Source organism: Monomorium pharaonis, chromosome 5 (genome assembly GCF_013373865.1).
Source record: "Monomorium pharaonis isolate MP-MQ-018 chromosome 5, ASM1337386v2, whole genome shotgun sequence".
NCBI lineage: Eukaryota > Metazoa > Arthropoda > Insecta > Hymenoptera > Formicidae > Monomorium > Monomorium pharaonis.
In genome coordinates, this window is record NC_050471.1 from 2,493,862 (window position 1) to 2,515,310 (window position 21,449).

Here is a 21,449-nt window from a genome sequence, read left to right on the forward strand (position 1 = left end):
ATAATTTACTTACATTTTTATATGAAGCTTAATATATGACAAAGACGCTAGCAGAATATACAGATTCGCAGTAAAACTGAAAACATATTCACACAATTGTATAATAACTTATGACACAAACTCTAGTCCATATTAGTCATTTGTTATTGGCACATCTAAAGAACAATAAAGAAAATTTGAGCAATAATTTATAATGAAATTAAGTTCATTAAGTAAATGCTAATAGAAATTATATAATTTAGTACAAATGATTATAAACTTGTGAGATATATTTTTATGTTCAGTTTTTGGACATTTTCTTAATCGTTGTTTTCTTTATTATTATTTTTAACTAAAGTGTTGGCAACTACATATCGTTAACCAATTAATTGTTTAATCTTTAAAGACACAAGTAACTTTATCTTTATGTAACTCGCCAATTTAATGAAACTTGATATATATATTGAGTAAGCAAAAATAATAGACACGTATTTTTTTATATCGACAATGGAACGCACTCTTTGAAAATGGTTCAAGTATTTTTGTAATTTTGCGAAAACCGAATTTACAATGACGAAAAAAATGTTTCCGCCCGGGATCGAACCGGGGACCTTCCGCGTGTTAGGCGGATGTGATAACCACTACACCACGGAAACTTGTTGATGCTATGGCCTTGCCACACATCTGTTTTCTGTGGGACAATATCTATAAATTATTTGGGATACACGTTACATCTATATTATATTTCATTATTCAACTGTTAATGAGAAAGAGAAAAGATTATTATTGCCTTTGCAACGCCAGTGTTATCACTGCAAGTGTCAGCCAGCATACATATATTATTATGTTATCGCTACTAGAATTATCGACGCTTTCTATATTCTACTTAAGTTAATGTTTTTATTTTTAATAAGTTAATTTAATTATAGAAGTCTTCGATAAGTATACGTAATTGAATAAAAAATAAAACTCATATACAAAATCGTGAACGCTACAAGCTCAAGGTTTCACGAAAATAATATTGAGAACGGACGGAAGGGATGATAAATGCATCTCTTTTCTTATCTCGCGATAAGAACTATCACACATGTATAAACGATCAATCGAGTAACAGGTACACATATCTCTCGAGCAGCTGATTCTTTATCGGTCGCTGGTTTATCGCTGATTAAAACTCGTAGAAAAAACTCGATTGTGTATCGCGATTGCGTGCGTTTCGTCAAAACACCATACGTCATTTTATGCGTTTTCGACAGGATAGCGACGATGCGAATCGAAACAAGTAAAAAAAAAAATTTCACCATCGTTTCACTGTCGATTCCGTCATCGGCCGTGATACAACTCGCTCAGCTTTCGCACATAAATATCATTCAGTCTAGATTTCGCAATTCACAACGCATATAACTTTTAATTTTATTTTTAACGACAGTGATCAGAATTTTTCTATACGCAGAACGTCACGTGGTATCAGGCACGAGGAGATCATTACGCGAAAAATGAAGTTTGTTAAAACGAAACTAGAATAAAGTAAGACCTAAAAGATAAATCAGAGTTTTCGGATTCGCAATTTATTAAAGTAAAGTTTTATCGTAATTAAAATTGAACATCTGTTTCACATTGCAAAGTTCATTACACTTGTTTTGTGGAATTTTCAAGTATTATTCTCGTCTTATAACAAGTTTGATGTATACATATAAACGTAGCCTCAAATATATTAATATATTAATTTCAAAATTATGCATAATAAATATTAAATACATTTAACTTCATTTTGTTCTAAAATTTAGATGATCTTTAGCTTACGTTAGTTTTTATAAATTATTATAGTATTGTATTTGCCGTTTACTTTAATATATACATATATTTTTTTATAAAACGTTGTATTTCTGATTAACTTTGCTAGTGTTTTTCACATGAAATAAAAAATTCTATCCTGAATTTTAATATAAATTATAACAATAAATTAACGGAATATTCTGACAAGGATTAATGTAGATTACAATATTACGAATACACAATAATATTTGCCAGTCTAAAATGTTTATTCGTAATAAACTCTTAAGAAATAACAAATTCGAGATAAACTTTCTCATTACGGAATAAAAAATGTTCTAATCACAACTGTTGTAACTATTGTAAACATTAGCTTGAACATTAATATATCAATGGGTATTAATATAATATCTATTTCCTTTTCTTAATAATTTTTTTTTGCATAATAACGAGTACTTGATATGATTTTTACACCCAAATTAAAAAACAATTATACATTATTGATTTTGTTTTACAATTTATTAGTTGAGATTTTATGTATATATATATATATATATATATATATATATATATATACACGTTTACTTAATATTTTATAAAATAAGTAAAAAAAAATATATACTTTCGAGCAGAAAGAAAAACTATGCAATTACTGTGACTAATAGTGAGCTTTGTTTTCTTGTCACTAAAGTGTGTAAATTGCCAGATGTCTAATTGTAAAGTGAAAAACTAAGAAAGTAAAATTATTTTTTAAGGATGTCTTAGCTCTACTAACTAAAAATTATCGAAATTAGAAAATTGCAAATATCTTAAATTCATTTTTTGGTTTTCATATCAAAAACAAAAATTTGAAAATGTAATACAAATTTTGATTCTGAAATCACCTACAAGTAAAACCAAAAATTTTAATAATTTGTGCAGCGAAAATTATTTTTCTATTGTTTTAAATAAATGATCTTTAAACAAATAAGAGAATTTATTTTTAATGAACTTTTGCATGAAAATTTATTAAAACTTTATTAATATTATATACAAAAAATTTGATTTAATTTACAATGTTACTCTTCCATCGAATTCACAAACAATAACAAAATAAATTTTAAATAACTTTTAAATTAATAACGGAATTGTGTTCAAATTATACATATTCAAATAATACTAGAACAATCTGTAAAAATTTTAAATTTTAAGTTTCGTAACACTTAAATGTGAGACACATACGTCTTTAAGGATCGATTGTTCCAACTTCTTGGTAAACTTACCTATCAGATAAATATATATTTGTCATTTATTTATTTAAGAAATGAAATGAAGATAGACACATGCTTACCTGGTAGATAAGTTTACCAAGAAGTTAGAGCATCCGACCCTAAGAGAAAAACTTTTTTTTCGGTGTAGGAATTAAAAGGAAGACAGTAAACGTGAACAATAGACGCGGACACATATCAATGCCCAAAAAACTATAAATCTTGAACGGCATTGTTTCAAACAAGTATGCAAAATATTTGTCTTTCTGGAACGATCCGAAAAAATTGGACAAAGGCATCCCTGCATACGCATGGAAAAAGAAACGCGGGATTGGTCGTCGCAATGGCTCGATATTGTTTTGTGTATGTGCGCGCGCGTTACACACATGCACATTGTCGACAGATGACAGATTTCGAACTGCGCACGAACAGCGTGGAACGGCGAGCATTACCGAGCGTAGCCGAAGCCGTGAATTGCGTTCCATGAACGGAAAGCGAATCGCCCGAAGTTGAAGAGATTCGCCGATTCGCTGTGCAGCCGTCATCCGTCGGTCAGTCGCGGGAGGTGCTGTCGTTGGTCGTGATTCATTCAATCGTCTTAGGATCAAACACGCGACCACAACCCAACTGCGCACAATTTGGTGTGAAATCGTCTTCGGACTGGCGAAGTGACGAGGCGTCAAAAGCATGAAGGAGATCCTGATCGCGCTCAGCGCGATTCTGGCTGGTGAGTTTTGACATCCAATCCATTCTGTCTTGTTCCCGTTTTTATTTTTTTATTTTATTTTATTTTTTTTTATTCCTATTCATTGGTTTTTCCTCTACGAGAGTGATCGTGCATCATCTCCGCTCCCCCTTTCTCGGCGAATCTGCGATGCACTTCTTTCTAGAATGTTTTTTGTTCGGCAGCGTCGAACATAATCTATATTTGTATCGTCAGTATCGTAAACAGCGTGACGTTTATCTGCGAGCGAGCGGGCGATGCTTAATTTCATTTGATAGCGACCTTTAGCATTGTTTTTGCAAGCGATGCTTAATGTCCGGCGCATATAGATAGGCTTGGATTCTTCACAAACATGTCTCTTCTCTTTGGCATGTACGGGATCCTCTCAACCCCCCTACCCCGCGGGCTTTTCTTTCTTTCTTTTGTTATTACACTCGCTCCGTCTCGCTCTGCGTCCTTCTTGCGTTACCCGGAGTAATCACGTTTCTATATTACTCACCGTGAAGGAACTAGGATGATTAGGATGACTCAGTTGATTTGCGCCTGTAATTTGTTAATTTGGATTGAACGTAAAATGGCTGTTGATGGAATGTTACATTACAATATAATAATGCTGTATAACAAGTCAATATAATGACGTTGCCGATAATGCTTATCATGTAAGTGATTGAGTGGTAATTCTGTTTTCTTGCAAGATGGACATTGTTTCATAGAAAATTCTTCATCGTTGAATCACTTTTGTACCTTCATGAACACACGCTGACCATAGCAGACATCAAAAGCTATGAACATGACAGTGAATATTTCCTGCACTTATAAATTATTCACTATTTACAAGAAGTTGAGGATTACTGAGCGTTTCATTTTTATGTTCTTTTTTTTTCTTTTTAGAGAGACTTGTAATTATTTGGCTTATAATTAGTATTCAAATTTACATAGATGTAATTTCTTATTTTACAGTAGCTGCAGCCGGAGTGGTCATAACTGCAGGACCACAACCTCTTCTAGGTCAAGATGAATGTACATGGGGTCCAAGTTACTGGTGTGAGAATCTAAAGTAAGTTTTAATCATATTTATAATTTAAAATATACTTTGTATTTTCATATTGAAAAAATAATAAAAGAATTGATTTTTATAAAACATATTTAAAATACATTGTGTTACATATTTATGACATACAATATGATTATTAAATAGTAGTGATAACAATAAAACATTAAATTAAAAACTTTATATATTTTTTATTTTAATTAAGTTTTACTGATATGAAACACTAACGTTGATTGTTATAGGACAGCTAAGGGATGCAGTGCCGTCAATCATTGTATTCGTCGATGGGAGCAGATGGAAGTGCCGGAGGATAATGACGATGTATGTGGAATTTGTAAAGATATGGTGAAACAGGCGCGAGATCAACTGGAGAGTAATCAAACTCAACAAGATTTGAAAGACGTCTTTGAGGGAAGCTGCAAATTGATTCACATTAAACCTATTGTTGAAGAATGTATCAAAATTGTGGATCAATTTATCCCTGAATTGGTGGAGACGTTGGCGTCTCAAATGAATCCAGGTGTTGTTTGCTCTGTCGCAGGACTTTGCAATAATGCTCACATTGATAAATTACTTGCGGAGTATCAAATTCCAGAGCGAAGTATAATAAAGGTAAGGGAATTTCAGGTTTTTTTTTTTATGCTTTACTGCCTTGAGTCAAAGCTCTTCCAACATATTATTGATCAAAGAAATACCCTATTCTTTCAAAATAATTTAATTATGTCATTTGAAATAACCTATTGACATTCTTACATATGTGTTATATCTATTGTCTTTGAATATTTTTTTGGACAATTTAGATTAGATTAATGGGACACTTAATCTGCTGTAAATAACGTTCGGTAATATTCTCACACATATTCGTTCTTTTATTTAATTATCTCGATGTAAAGTTTATAAATGTTTCGAATTTTATCTATATGTTTGATAAATAGCAATGGATGAAGAATGTATCGATATGATTAAAATGACTGTTGATCAAGAGAGTACATTTCTATTTTTAGAAGGGTGAAACAAAGTCAGTCTTATTGAAGAATGATGAACTTGAGCCTGACGAGTGCACCAAGTGCTACACGATAGCAAAGTATATGGAAAATAAATTGCATCGTACACCACAAAGCACAATGCTCCTACAATTTTTGCGTATTTGCGGCGAACTTGGTTCTTATTCGGATTCCTGTTCGGCCATTATTATGACTCATTTTGATACCATTTACGACCATCTACAGAATAATTTCAATGCGGATAACATTTGTCATTTGTCGGGACAGTGCAGTGGCAAATATCACAAACACGAAAACAGTACAGTAAGTAATATAAAATATTATAATAAATTAACTTTGGAATGGTACTCATATTTTCCTTAAATTAACACTATCTGGGTGAAAATTTAATCACATAATTAAGAATTTTTTTCTATTTTATAGAGATAACAAGATATATTTATACAACTAAACTAATGTTATTTTAATGTAAAAAAAGATATTAAATTATTTTAAGTTATCAAAATTTTAATAACAAAAACTGTATTAAACTTGAATCAGCACTTGAGTGACAATTCACCCACAGTAGCATTCCAAGATTAATATTTATATAGCTAAAAAATAATTTATTAATATGTATTGTGATAATAGGTTCTACAAGTAGAAATAACCCCACTGTCGAGTGTAGGCATGGTAGAAGTTCAAGATGATCTTCCATGTAAATTGTGTCAGCAGCTTGTGGGTCATTTGAAAGATCTTCTAGTTGCAAACACAACGGAGTTAGAATTTAAAGAAGTTCTTTTGGGCCTTTGTAAGCAAACAAAATCTTTCGCTGATGAGGTTTGTATTTTAAATAAATAGGTACATATCACTTTATATACGTAATATTAATAAAAATAATTTTTCTAGTGTAAAGCCATAGTGGAAGAATATTATTCCCAAATCTATGAATATCTTACACACGGATTGAATAGCAATGTTGTCTGTCAAATTTCTGGAATTTGTCCTGGCCCTGACAAAATGATGCAGGTAAGATGTACAATAGTATTTTATAAATAATAAGATATTTTTTTCATATTAAAAGATTTAGTTACACAATATTTTATTTCATGTTTTATGTTGAAACAGGGACCAATTTGGCCTCTGGTCCCAGTAGAAGTAGCCAAAATAGGGGTAGGCATAATGAGGAAGGAAGAACCTCGAAAAGAAGAGATTGAAGTTACTATTGGCAAGGAACATCAAAAATCGGAAGCTGAAGAAATGCAACTGCCACTCGAAAGATTAATGCCTTATCCTTTATTACAAGAACAAAGTGTTGATGGAACACAAGCATGTACATTGTGCGAATATTTGTTGCATTATATTCAAAATACTCTTACTGATCCTACAAATGAGGTAATAAATATCAAATTTTATGAATATTATATATTAATTTATACAAAATTCATAAATATATTCAAATTTAAGGAAAAAGTGAAAGAATTTTTTGGAAAAATATGTACGAAAGTACCTTCTTCCATTGAAGGCGAATGTCAAGAATTCGTAAATACTTATGGAGATGCAGTTGTCGCTCTACTTGTCCAGGAAATTGATCCATCACAGGTAAAGTATTTTTGTTTGTATTTGAAATACTGAAATTGAGATCAATAAAGTATAATTTATTGTTTAATTTAAGGTTTGTACTATGATACGTATTTGCCCATCAGAAGCATTATTGAAAATGTGGGAGAAGATTCCTAAACAGTATACCATTACAACAGTAGAAGATAAACCAAGTTGTCCGTTCTGTTTGCTTGCGATAACGCAAGTTTACGATGTTATTAAAAATAATAAAACTGAGGTATTAGTCTGCTATTTATCATCTTTATATAATGATGTTTAATTATATAATTATTTGCTATCATATTAATATTATAGGCTAACATTGAAGCTGAATTGGATAAATTATGTAATCATTTGCCACAAAATTTGATCAATCAATGCACAGAATTTGTGAAGACATATAGCAAAGAACTCGTAGACATGCTACTTGCAGATATGACACCCCAGGAAGTATGCACCTATCTTCATTTGTGTGATCCAACCAAAGATCCTGGTCCCAAACATAACTATATTCCTGAGAAGAGTGAAGAAATATGTGAGTTATTTTTTAAAGTGTATATATAAATTAAAAATAAAGCAATTTATTTTACAATTATTAAAATATTTACAAAAACATAACTTTTTTTCTTATATTTCAGTGACTAATGAGATACCCGAGTATCCATTACATATATTTCAGCCCACGAATATCTTAGACGATAGTGTGTGTATAATTTGTGAATTTGCAATGCAATATATTGATAAAACGATTGGTAATAACAAAACTCGAGCGAAGATAGAAAAAGCAGTACATGGTGTATGCAATTATTTACCAAAAACAGTTGCCAAAGAATGCAATGAGTTTGTGGACGAATATGCTGATGCTCTCATAAGTGTCCTCGCAGAAGATGTCACTCCTAAAGAGGCCTGTACTGTGCTAGGTCTTTGTAAAGTAAACATGAAAAAAATTCAAGGTACAGTAAAAAAAAAATTGCATATTATAATATATATTTACTAATATATGGAAAATGTACATGTAATTTAATTTATTTCTATAGAATCTATATCTGAATGTGCCTTGTGTCGATCAATTATATCACAAATTGATAAGCTATTAGGTAATTCAAGGGTAGACGCTGAGATCGAAGAAGTTGTTAAGAAAGTGTGCAAATATTTACCAGGAAATAATCAAGAAACGGTAATCCCTTATCATTTTACGATTTTTTAAACGATTTTTTTAAATATTTCCAAACTCAACTAAACTTTAATTAAATTTGTACAGTGCAACAAGATGGTGGACATTTATGGGCCAAGTATAATAAATATGCTGAAAACTCATATGGATAGTGAAAAGATGTGCAGCAAAATTGCTCTGTGCTCTTCCAATGATTATTTTGCTATGTCGTTGAAGAATCATAAAAATGATGAAGTTGCATAAATTTCATCAATTTACAGATGACACAAACTACTATTTGGAGGAGAATCTAAGAAGTGAGAACAAAGAGAGTGATGCGCTACGCTCCTCAATTGGAAGTATCAGATTTCTGGAGATATTAGCCATAGCAAAATAGCCTATTTCATGTTATAATATTATATATCGATGATCTTTTTATTAAATCTCTAACTACAATCGAACACTCGGATAATATTGATCTGTATAGACACGATGAATGACATTGCGATATTCGCACTTGAACCAAATATTGCGCGTAGTTCACCGTACTTACGTTGACATCATAAAATTTGTAATTTTTAATAGCATCGCAAGAATTCATTTCCTCCTGAAATAAAGTAAGTTGTTATTTTATATATAATTAAAACGATATATTAAAAAATATCCCCGTCTCTCTACATGCTTTTTTCAATTTATTCAACCTATGATGATCTGTTATTTTCAACTGTGATAATGATAAAATAAAAAATTTAAAAAATTTTAATATGTAATTTGTATATGAATTGTGTATTCCTAAAAATGTATGATTTATGTATTTTTTAAATAAAGTTCTTTCGCGTGTAGGATGTTTTATCTGGAAAATTTCTAATTCCAATTCTAACTCGTTTTTTTAGAAATTGTCTAGCTATTAATATCTTTATCCATTAAATATTCAATGTATTCAATATTTACGTTTAAATGATGATTAAAGAACGGTGGCAATAAACTAAAATAAGATCATAAATGTTACAAGTATTTTGTGAAAAATAAAATGAAATCAAAATTGATGGAAGATTAAGTACGTATAATAAATATTTTACGATAAAAAATATAAGTGATCAATCGGGCAGTTCCAATTCATCGTTGATTTATTGTCATTAAATTAAAATCGACTCTGATTGAACGTTACTCGCATTTAAAATATTACGAACTATTTTATGCTTTTTCGATAATTTCAACGAATCGAAACAAATAAAGATTCACTTTTCGTTATCCGATTCTAATGTTTCAGCAGGATATACATGTATTTGTACATATATTGATAAATTAATTGTTGCATTACGTGAAATAGCAAATATTACCGATTATTGAAGCCACAAATTGCTTTCTGAAAGGAAAAGCAGTTTTTTTTCTCTCACAAATTGCAACAATTCGTCATCTAGTTGGTGTCGATTAATCGGAAAGTACCGTTGTTCATCTCACTTATTCATCGCGCGTCAATTACATCCAATTTTATTACGAAATTTTGAAAAAATAAAATATGAAGACGATCTTGATTGCATTTTGCGCGATTCTAGCTGGTAAGTTGAAAAAATGCATTAATTTGTAATCTACAAATCTTTGACATTTTCTTGCAATTATTGAACACAACTTTTTCTTGTTCAAATATAGATTAGACAGACATTTTCTCAATCTGAAAATTAATAACTGTTTTCTATAGCTATTATAAACTAATACACGCTCTTTGTACTTAAAGAGAAGTAAACACATAGTTTAAATTTTATAAAAGCGAAAAGAAAAATTTTAATGCAGCAAAAAAGTTGGAGACAGTTCTGTTAAATTGTCTTCCGCTATACTTTGTTTTTTTTTTACTTTTGTCATTACGATAATCTTATTCTAATGTACGCTATTTCTGAAATAATTTTACTTGCTAGTGCGCAGGTAATATTTGTATCTCGACCTTGTATAAATAATGTGATATTTAAAATTTTATCTGCGAGTAATGTTTAGGTTTATCTACAAATGATGTTTAATTTAACCTTTGGTATTATTTGCATGCAGTATCCAATTATTTACCGTATCCAAAGTCGGGATATTAGAATATGTTTATTAAATAAAATTATAGAAACTAATTGAAAATAATTACGTATTGCATTCTGGAATGAGATTATGGCAAGAACGAATTTCTCGTGTAACCTCGATGATACTACTAGATTTTAATATGTGTATAGAGGATTTTACATCATTAAGAATTAGACGAGAATGTCATTGGCGGCGTATACTTTCTGTTCTCTATCGTTATTCTGTGTAAGTTATCCATAGATGTGGATATATGTATATATTTTATTGTTCTCCTATCCATTTTTACATTACAACATACATACATATCAGATTCTCACACATATACGAAAAATTTTTAATATAACACATACAATCTTAATTTACAACGTACATATACTCAAACAAAATCTAAAATCATAAGACGTCTAAGAAACGTTTTGAAGAAACTCCGCAAAAATAATCTTAAAAACATATCTTAAAAATACTGCGCAGAAATGTTTTAAAGACATCCTATAAACCAATTTTGGACTTTGTATCGTTTACATAAATTTAAATTTAACTCCATAAACACGCGCGCACTCTTTGCTTAAATTGTCTTTCACTTCAGCTGTTTCTAAGCACAATGTTTTACGGGTGAAGATGATTAAACTGTAATATTAACTTATTACTTCTACTAAATAAAAACGTTATTTAAAAAAAAATTCTTATTTACTTTATTTTTTTTTACGTTTTTTTTCCTTTCTTTCCTTACTCTTATTGTATGTTTAAAGGCCGGTTGTTCCAACTTCTTGGTAAACTTACCTACCAGATAAGCATGTATCCATCTTCATTTCTTTTCTTAAATAAATAAAGACAAACATATATTTACCTGATAGGTAAGAATATTAACAAGAAGTTGGAACAATCGACCCAAAGTTTCGTTATATTACTGACATACTCAATGATTGCAGGTTTTATAGTTTCTAAGAAGCCATCTTTCGATTATACTAATAAGGAATTAAGCGCCAGCTACAAATAAGCTTTTAAAATTTTATAATTAAGCAATCTTTCAAAGAGTTTTCTCTAAAGGCAATCGAATTTCAAAAAGTTCGGAAAATTAGATATACAGTGAATTCTAATCTAAATTCAATAAACACGCTGTTGACATCTCGCGGTTGCATCTCGCATAAACATTTCATAATTTGATACGCGTAAAAAAATGCCTTGCGATATGTATGAAAATTTTTTTTTTATTGTTGAAGAACGCGATAACGATCGATCGCTGACAAAAATATGCAGCTGATCCCGATATATCAACGAAGGTTAAGAATACACAGGTGTGCTGTTCCGATAATGCAGCACAGATTGGATATTTAAACAATAGTAATACAGAAATTGAAGTGAGAGAAATACCTATAACCTTTTGAATATACAGACTGATTCGTCGAAAGACGACAAGAAAGATCAACAGCAGAATAAAGGCAAAAATTATTCCTTATTGTTTTAACAAATTGTCAATCACGTTTATTCGGGGAAAAGCACGATTATCAGTTGCTTTCTATTTAATATGAAAGAATTCTTTCTTTTCTTTCTTTTCTTTTTTTTATTAAAATTTTATTTTCATAATACGTATAAGTCGCAAATGATTCCGAGCGCTCTCGATCATCGCTGCACAAAGATATTACGACATAATGTATGATACAATGAGATTTGTACACTAAATCGAAGACGTATACCTACTAGTATGTGTGCGTGCGTGCGAATATGCGTGTATGCGTGTGTCGCGTACGTGTTCATATATTCACGACATATAAATAAAATATCATAGAAAAATATGTATGTCATATACTCCGCTGTATGGCCCCACGTGAATTGTATCGCTTATCGTCCTAAGCTCCTACGTTGCTTTTCGTATTCCCACGGGATGATCTCTGCAAGTCTTCGCGCAATTAAATTCGCTTCTGTTTCTCGATTTCTCAAAATCGATGTTTGTTTTTCTTTTCATAAAAAAAAACTTTGATCTCCTATATGATCTCGCTTATTGTCACATTTTTATTATAAAAAAGGAGAGATTCACACGCCCATTTCTCACTTTGATATTTTACATGGTATAAAAGATAATCATAGTATAAAGTAGTCATAGCGGTCTTAGAATCATATTTGCTTGAGAACTTTGATGTTTAGGACGTCACTTCTGTGACTGGCATTTCCGATTATACCCGTGGAAACTCGAAATTCTGAAAGCATATTGATAGCGTTTATTTCTTGCATTTATTTCGTGTAAACTTTATTTACTCAGGAACCTTGTATCGTGAAGCTATGCTTTTTGCACGAGGATGATCGAGCAAACTCTAGGGTAGTCTAGGACGATCGCTTGCTTCTTATCACGAGATTATTAACGAAAGTTTTTACTATATTTTCTATTTTTCCGTAAAATTGTTTACTAAATTATTGCAAACCGTACTATAAATATATTTTTTTAAATTTTTTAATGTAATTTAAGTGTAAATATAATTACTACAAAATGTTGTTTGCATTAGCACAAGACAAATGTATAAAAAATATGTAATTATATATACATGAATATACATAATAATTACAACAAAATAAATTTAGAAGAAATATAGACAAGTGCGATATTTTTTATGAAAATGTGTTTAATGTTCGACCTTATAAAATAATTTCAACCGTAGATTTTTCCAGATTCCGTTCTTAAACTCGTCGTGCACAGAAGTCTGGAGGTATTGTTATCCCTCCAACGTAAAAAGAAAACTGACAAGGACTCGCGTGCACGATCGACTTGCAGATCTCGTCGAAAGGAAAGCAGAGCGATCGTCGCGCGACTGTCCCGTCCGATAATACTTCATCCCCTGCGAAGCCTATTCGCTGCAGCCTCACCACCCTATAGTCCCGTTACAAAGATCCTTGTAAACCGACTCCGCTATCACCCCGTGACTCTGGCTGTGACTGTTCAGGAACCTCGACTTGTCGCACGTCGTCGACGACTTCCTCTGCCCGACGTAGCCGGCGTCGAAGTTGTGCCTCGTGTGTAGCCTACCATCCTGACCGCGCGCCGCATTTTTAACGCGACTGTTGGTTGTCACGGTATCTGCAACAGCGAACGATCTGTCCAAGCTATCCCTGCCGCAGGACGTGCGATTTCGAAGATGCTGCTGCATCGCCACCAACGGCACCGTCTGATTCAGATAGCTGCGGACGGCCTGAGGATGGTTGCTGACGTACGGCGACTCCGGGCTGCTGATTCCACCCCCCGCGGTCTTAACATCCAGAGTCCTAGCGACGGTCCTCGCGACGCTGCTGGATTGTCTGATGCTGCTCGGACTGTCGCTGATCCTGATCAGCTTCGCCGGCATTGTTTTAGGCCGATGATTGTCGCCGCGGCAATTAACGGATGCAGAGGCAAAAGTCCTCTGCGCCTGTGTGAAGACCTGCTGCCTGGAGGCTCTTCGTGGCTTGACGCGTTGTGCTGTTGTTGCTAATTGGTTCGATCTGCTTCCGGTACCGTACTAAAATTGAAGAAATTCTGTGAGCACGGAAATGGAATTTCGATCACGAACGCGTACACAGCGACTGATTACATCGATCAGTGATATGGCGATCAATAACATGTTTATTATTACAAAAAATAATAATTCTTTATATACATGATAAAGACTGAGAAAGGTTTAATGACACGCTACTGAAAAGCACTCGCATTTTTGTTTTGTGCAAAAAATATATAATATATATGATCAAAATTTCAGATTAATTCCTAAACCTTGCTTAAAACTTTGCTATTTTTTAAAATTTATTTGTTGTCTTATGAATATAATAAATTATCTAAACTGTATTAATTGCTGTCACGACGGAGTTAAAAGTATACTCTCAAACGTGTACATCAAACATGCATAAAATTAAAATGCAATCTGCTAGGTGTTGCGTAAAATAAGTGATTACAGTACCTACTAAACGCAAATCCCACACGACATGCAGCCTGTAATAACAAAATTACCGTTTACCTCCTTGCGCGTTAAGTGTCTCTTGAGAAAGGGGTGATGGAAAGCAAACACGGAAAAATAGAAAAATAAATGAGGATGTTATGGCTCACCATAGCCATTTGATCTGACTGAATGGAACGCTGAGACTTGGACAGTTGGTGATGCTGTTGCTGCTGCTGCTGCTGTTGCTGCTGATTAAAGTAGAAGCAACTTTTGGCCGTTGCTGGGGGTATGTTTCCGTTCGCCAAGTTACAAGCGTACTGTGTCGCCACGTTCCTAACTGTCAATCAATCGCAAATTTAATGATTAAAATTTGTCAGACACCGATATCACGACATTTAATTTTCAATGTTACACGCCATTTAATTAAACTCTATGTTTATCAGCAAAGCTTCAAATTAAGATTAAAACGATATTAATGTAAAATTCTTACCGTTATGCCGAGTGTTCGTGAAAGTCTCCTGTGCCGGCGCCTCTATGGAGTTACTTACCATTTGCGTTCTTGTAATGCCGTGCGTAGAATTATCGCTTTGAGACGGTCTGATCGCCTTCTTATTTGGCAATGACGAGCACGCTGAAAATAAAATAGTTTACAGATGAACTGAGAATTAATAGAACAAAATCGCAGAAAAGAATCTTGTACAATGTAAACCTCACCGACAATCGTGTCACCATGGCCGATCACCGTGTTACTCTTACTGTTGCTAGTTTCTTTTCTAATACTTTCAGATAATCGCCGCAGTCTGGATTTTGACCTAAAATGTGTTTGTGCAAAAAAAGAAGAAAACTTAATACATTAAATATGTAGGTATCTAATTCAAAACATTTTTCATTCCGTAAAATAATCACTGACTACATATGAATAAACATATACTCACATATTTTTGTGTTTTCGATGCTTTTCGTCCATCATGGCGTAAAGCTTATTTCTATATTCGTCGACTGAGAGCTGCACATCGTCACTTAACAATGGTACAACGCTAGAGCCTCTTTCTGGTTCGTTGCCCCTTCTGTGAAAACTGTTGAAAAGGAAATTCAGTATATGTTTTATAATCTATTTATTTAATTTCAATTTATGTCAATTTAACCAATATAATCAAATGTTTTAAATATAATTCAGATGTGTCTTAATTAAGAAAAGAACTACTTTCATGCATTGCATAATATTTCTCATAAATCAATAATATAAAATATAAATTACACGGCAACACAGACATACGTGTAAAATACGAAAGTTTACTTTTAAATCCGTCTATCTGCTGAAATTATAATGAAGATACTCACTCGGCAACATACGGATGCTCTAGCGCTTCAACTGCGGTAAATCGTTGCGTGGGATTGAAGACTATTAAATTGCTAATAAGGTCTAAAGCTTCCCTTGACACTTCCGGCAATAAATCTCTTAAAGTGCGTCTAGGTCTGTTAGGTGTTTTTTCTAACAAATTGGTTCCATAACCGGCGCTGACTGATATTAGATCTGAAAAAAATATTATTGACAGAGACCCACAGTTGGTTTTTCCTGTCCCGTTCTTCTTTTATCAAACAGTTGTGAAAAGGATTACCTTCATCTGTCGGTGGAGGCAAGGTTATCATTATTCTCTCGACTTGGTTTATCGTAGATGAGCCGGGAAAGAGCGGCTTTCCGAGCAACATTTCACCGAGAATACAGCCTAACGACCACATATCTATTCCCTTTGTGTACCTAAAAATATATTTATATTATCATGGATAAAATCTAATCTTTGCAATAGTTCAAACTTTGCACATAAAAGAAATTCTATTTTAAGAGATAAAATTCTGTCACAATTAAAATTTGCGAATCTATGATGCAAAAGTACGCGATAGGTAAATAAAAAATATTTTTTAATAATATTAAATTCTATTATAAATTGTTAGATTCCATTATAAAAATTATTAATTCTATTATTATTTATTCAAAATATTATATCATAAATTAGGTCATTTTCGGATTATTTTCTAAATTAATAATAATCAATAATATGTCTCTCAACAAAAATTATTTTTATTCGCGTAATCAAAGAAACGCGAATAGCTCTCTTCGCAAGGAATTTCAGACAGTAGCAGCCCAAAATGATGTTTTAGTTCTGTTACGATTACAATTCAATATGACGCTTCATAACTGTTTCAGTTTAACTAAATAAATGTATACCTTTTTGAAGCTATGAGAATCTCTGGTGCGCGATACCACCGAGTGGCGACGTAGTCCGTCAAAGTTGGATCGCTTCCCGTCTCGCCATCACCCTCGCCGATCTGCGTAACCGAACGTGCCAGACCAAAGTCCGCAATTTTGCAATGACACTGCGCATTCAGGAGCACATTGGACGGCTGCAATGAAAGAATAACGCAAACTCGACATAACGAGATAATGCATTCCTTTGCCAACAGATAATGTGATGAATAGCGCAAGCTTAATAAAAGCTTAAATACAAAAGTTATTTTGCGCTTTTATATATATATATATATATATATATATATATATAATTAAAAAATACATAAAATTAAAATTGTAGCGTTTTAAAATTTATTTAAAGATATATTTTTAAGTAATTAAAATTTTGCAGAACTCTTCAGCTTTTTCTTTAGACTATAAGACTCAGCATCACCTTCAAGTCTCTGTGGATAACGTTGCCCGAGTGTATGTACTTGATCGCCTTAAACAGTTGGTACATGATGAAGACCTTATGGATGTCCTTGAGGATGTTGCCCCGCTTAATGACGTTGTGAAGATCGGTTTCTGGGGAAACGGGCCGAAACGTGTTTCAGGCCGAAAGTCTGAGAATCGGCGCACATGGCGTGTGACCTTCGTGTGCGTATTTTTGTGCGAATTTCTTCTTCGGATCGGGTAAAACTCACCCATGTACTCGAAAACGAGGTAAATGTCCCGATCGTTGTCCGCCTTATGCAGTCCAATTAGCTTTATAATGTTCTCGTGATTGGCGAACGACAGTAAGAACATAATCTCGCGGAACGTGCGCTGCGCATCTGTCTGATTTCTGAAGGCGTCGAAGATCTTCTTTACCGCAACTGTGTTCTTCTTTTTCCTTTCGATCGCCTTCCATACTATACCATAAGCCTATATAGAAAACAAATTAAATAATATTACTGTTATTACAAAAAAAATGTGTGTAAAGAAAATGAGAAACTTTTAAAAACTGTATTGACATATTTCTATCTCAAAATTATAAATTTTTAAATAAATATCTCTTAATAATTTTTGAACAAATATAAACATAAATTATATACATAATTTACATAGCTGCTTTTTCTATTTTCTCGCATATCATATATTTTGCAATTGAAATTATCTCGATTATGCTATGAAGTACAAATAAGAAGTACGCAAGCACGATGCATGAATATCATTTAAATCGCAATCTGTATTATTATGATATAAATGAGTCCTTTGCAACCTGTCATCAAATGCAAATTATGTAAATAGATGTCTAACAAAAATTGCGCCTTGCGGTACCATAATCCGTTTGTCGTCGTTGCGACGGCGACGTTATTGATTGTCTTCAACTTTACTTTTCCTGACGAGACGGATAATGACGATTATTGATATTCTTATAAGTTGAAAAGTTTCTATTCTACCATGCACGTGTACTAATATTTCTTTTCTTATTATCGAAACAGTAATAACAACATTAAAGAAAATACTTTTAATGTGTAAAAATAAATTTAAAAATATAAATTAAAAGATTTCACATAAAATAAAAATTGTAAAAAAATATAAATTGAATAAAATATCAAAAAAATTCAAAATATCAATTAAGAGATATTATACATTTATGTAGTTTGCTTTTCGTCAAACGTTTATCGCAACTAAAAATTTAATCCTTTCATCTCTAGAATATATATCAACGTACACATCATGTTTCTCTCGTAATTTAATTACATATAACAAGTAATGGGCCGCGATTTCTGAATAAAATACAGTATCTATATAACTTTTGCACGTAAGATTATAACTTAGGAATCATATTTTATATCAAACCGCATGTTTTTATATCACTTTTATTCCACACAGCGATAAAGACAAATTCGCAATTAGCTTTCGCGTTATCCCCAAATTTTTCATACGCAGGAAGAGTGAACGGGAAGAATAATGTTATCACTTATTTATTTACCCCTTTACCGAGACGTCGCACTATGTCGTACTGTTTGCTGATATGCGCGTCAATCTCGGAGACCTTCTCTACAGCCTTCTTCCCCGACATCGTCGCAGCGGCGACGCCGTCGACGGAGTCCTCAGGTCGCTCGAGACACGGTCCTAAATCGAGGGAGTATTCGCACGTGGATGAGAGTCTTTCGGACGGAGAGAAGTGCGAGCCGTCGCGGCGCATTCACATCTTCGTACATTCGGGTGGGCGACCCCCGGTCGAGGCAATTTTTTTCCACGCGACCCTCCGCACGACAATGCGTGCCTTTGTTTACAAGATTGATGGCAGTTGCCGAGGCGACCGTGTCCACACGGGTTGCAATGTCGCGGTTGGTCGCAGTCGTCAGTATATAGATTATAGATATATTACCAGGTATATTACAAATAGACCGAGTGACCGTTTGTCAAAGAACATGTTTAATTAATTAGGATATAATTTCTGTTTCTTCTCCTAAATTTTAATTTTACAACGTTACGTATTTTATATAAAAATTTATATTTATTCTTATGGGTCCGAATTTTTCGTAATATTGCAATATTACGATATATTTATTTAGATTATTTATATAATATCTACAATAAATGATTTCAGGAACGGTGAGAAATTTGTTTTAAATAAATATTTTTGTACAACTTTTAAACTTCTTTAAAACAGTACAAAAAATAAAGCATGAATATACATATCTTTTCTTTTATACAGCGAAGCTTTTGTATATAAATGTTTATTTACTCTGAAGTTGATTGAAGTACATTGAAGTTCAATTTTGTTAAAGATGTTTCTTACTTTATCGACGTCGAACGGAAGTGACATCTTTACAAGAACTAGTAAACTAGAACCTACAAGAAGGAGTAAGTGAGTGAATAAAAGTGAGTGAGGAGTAAGTGCGTGAGTGAGTGAGCGAGTGAGTGAGCGAGGAGTGAGCGAGGAGTGAGCGAAAAGTGAGCGAGGAGTGAGCCGGGAGTGAACCGGTAATAAGCCGGGAGTAAGCCGGGAGTGAGCCGGGAGTGAGCCGGGAGTGAGCCGGGAGTGAGCCGGGAGTGAGTCGGGAGTGAACCGGGAGTAAGCCGGGAGTGAGCCGGGAGTGAGCCGGGAGTGAGCCGGGAGTGAGTCGGGAGTGAACTGGGAGTAAGCCGGGAGTGAGCTGGAAGTGAGCCAGGAGTGAGCCGGGAGTGAGCCCGGAGTGAGCGAGGAGTGAGCCGGGAGTGAGCCAGGAGTGAGCCGGGAGTGAGCTAGGAGTGAGCGAGTGAGTGAGCGAGGAGTGAGCCGGGAGTGAGCCGGGAGTGAGCCGGGAGTGAGTCGGGAGTGAGTCGGGAGTGAGCGAGAAGTGAGCCGGGAGTGAGCCAAGAGTGAGTCGGGAGTGAGCGAGGAGAGAGCCGGGAGTGAGCCAAGAGTGAGCGAGGAGTGAACCAAGGAGTGAGCGAGGAGTGAGCGAGAGAGTGAGCGAAAAGTGAGCGAGTGAGTGAGCGAGGAGTGAGCGAAGAGTGAGCGAGGAGTGAGCCGGGAGTAAACCGGGAGTAAGCCGGGAGTGAGCCGGGAGTGAGCCGGGAGTGAGCCGGGAGTGAGCCGGGAGTGAGCCGGGAGTGAGTCGGGAGTGAGCGAGAAGTGAGCCGGGAGTGAGCCAAGAGTGAGTCGGGAGTGAGCGAGGAGAGAGCCGGGAGTGAGCCAAGAGTGAGCGAGGAGTGAACCAAGGAGTGAGCGAGGAGTGAGCGAGAGAGTGAGCGAAAAGTGAGCGAGTGAGTGAGCGAGGAGTGAGCGAAGAGTGAGCGAGGAGTGAGCCGGGAGTAAACCGGGAGTAAGCCGGGAGTGAGCCGGGAGTGAGCCGGGAGTGAGCCGGGAGTGAGCCGGGAGTGAGCCGGGAGTGAGCCGGGAGTGAGCCGGGAGTGAGTCGGGAGTGAGTCGGGAGTGAGCGAGGAGTGAGCCGGGAGTGAGCCAAGAGTGAGTCGGGAGTGAGCGAGGAGAGAGCCGGGAGTGAGCCAAGAGTGAGCGAGGAGTGAACCAAGGAGTGAGCGAGGAGTGAGCGAGAGAGTGAGCGAAAAGTGAGCGAGTGAGTGAGCGAGGAGTGAGCGAAGAGTGAGCGAGGAGTGAGCCGGGAGTAAACCGGGAGTAAGCCGGGAGTGAGCCGGGAGTGAGCCGGGAGTGAGCCGGGAGTGAGCCGGGAGTGAGCCGGGAGTGAGCCGGGAGTGAGTCGGGAGTGAGTCGGGAGTGAGCGAGGAGTGAGCCGGGAGTGAGCCAAGAGTGAGTCGGGAGTGAGCGAGGAGAGAGCCGGGAGTGAGCCAAGAGTGAGCGAGGAGTGAACCAAGGAGTGAGCGAGGAGTGAGCGAGAGAGTGAGCGAAAAGTGAGCGAGTGAGTGAGCGAGGAGTGAGCGAAGAGTGAGCGAAGAGTGAGCCGGGAGTAAACCGGGAGTAAGCCGGGAGTAAGCCGGGAGTGAGCCGGGAGTGAGCCGGGAGTGAGCCGGGAGTGAGCCGGGAGTGAGCCGGGAGTGAGCCGGGAGTGAGCCGGGAGTGAGTCGGGAGTGAGCGAGAAGTGAGCCGAGAGTGAGCCAGGAGTGAGCCAGGAGTGAGCGAGTGAGTGAGCGAGAAGTGAGCAAGGAGTGAGCGAAAAGTGAGCGAGTGAGTGAGCGAGGAGTGAGCGAGTGAGTGAACGAAAAATGAGCGAGGAGTGAGCGAGGAGTGAGCAAGGAGTGAGCGAGTGAGTGAGCGAGGAGTGAGCGGAGAGTGAGCGAGGAGTGAGCGAGGAGT

General features: G+C 35.3%; 2 protein-coding genes and 1 non-coding gene across 5 annotated transcripts in view; 1 reads left to right on the forward strand and 2 right to left on the reverse strand.

Moving 5' to 3' along the window:
• Positions 1–562: 562 nt before the first annotated feature.
• Trnav-aac lies at positions 563–635 on the reverse strand. Its single transcript has one exon. It is a non-coding gene; the product is annotated as a tRNA-Val (tRNA).
• A 2,829-nt stretch (positions 636–3,464) lies between these two features.
• LOC105829568 (prosaposin) lies at positions 3,465–9,275 on the forward strand. The gene is made up of 13 exons (XM_012668539.3): positions 3,465–3,726; positions 4,684–4,780; positions 5,017–5,386; positions 5,779–6,081; positions 6,409–6,597; positions 6,667–6,786; positions 6,886–7,152; positions 7,225–7,359; positions 7,433–7,597; positions 7,675–7,894; positions 7,998–8,312; positions 8,397–8,536; positions 8,621–9,275. Exons 1-13 carry the CDS (start codon positions 3,687–3,689, stop codon positions 8,774–8,776), a joined length of 2,517 nt encoding a protein of 838 aa, XP_012523993.1. The 5' UTR covers positions 3,465–3,686; the 3' UTR covers positions 8,777–9,275.
• Positions 9,276–10,816: 1,541 nt separating this feature from the next.
• The window catches only part of LOC105829569 (extracellular signal-regulated kinase 2), a 25,844-nt gene continuing 15,211 nt past the window's right edge, over positions 10,817–21,449 (reverse strand). The window contains exons 1-12 of one of the 3 annotated variants that reach the window (XM_012668541.3): positions 18,678–18,974; positions 17,404–17,623; positions 17,154–17,284; positions 16,700–16,875; positions 16,092–16,231; positions 15,814–16,006; positions 15,408–15,548; positions 15,187–15,284; positions 14,963–15,103; positions 14,640–14,809; positions 14,494–14,525; positions 13,894–14,058 (exon numbers count right to left, since the gene is read on the reverse strand). In XM_012668541.3, the coding sequence (XP_012523995.1) occupies positions 14,028–14,058; positions 14,494–14,525; positions 14,640–14,809; positions 14,963–15,103; positions 15,187–15,284; positions 15,408–15,548; positions 15,814–16,006; positions 16,092–16,231; positions 16,700–16,875; positions 17,154–17,284; positions 17,404–17,623; positions 18,678–18,893 (1,689 nt within the window). In that variant the 5' untranslated portion in view covers positions 18,894–18,974 and the 3' untranslated portion in view covers positions 13,894–14,027. Of the gene's footprint in view, positions 14,059–14,493; positions 14,526–14,639; positions 14,810–14,962; positions 15,104–15,186; positions 15,285–15,407; positions 15,549–15,813; positions 16,007–16,091; positions 16,232–16,699; positions 16,876–17,153; positions 17,285–17,403; positions 17,624–18,677; positions 18,975–21,449 lie in introns of those variants that run through there. The other 2 variants (XM_012668540.3, XM_036287555.1) reach the window with 2 other exon arrangements.

What these genes read in the sequence shown, in the direction of transcription:
- LOC105829568 (XM_012668539.3), top strand. Translation starts at nt 3,687, where the DNA reads ATGAAGGAGATCCTGATCGCGCTCAGCGCGATTCTGGCTG. An exon ending in CAAAATCTTTCGCTGATGAG is followed by an intron (nt 6,598 to 6,666) that starts GTTTGTATTTTA and finishes TAATTTTTCTAG; the next exon opens with TGTAAAGCCATAGTGGAAGA. An exon ending in AAACATGAAAAAAATTCAAG is followed by an intron (nt 8,313 to 8,396) that starts GTACAGTAAAAA and finishes TTATTTCTATAG; the next exon opens with AATCTATATCTGAATGTGCC.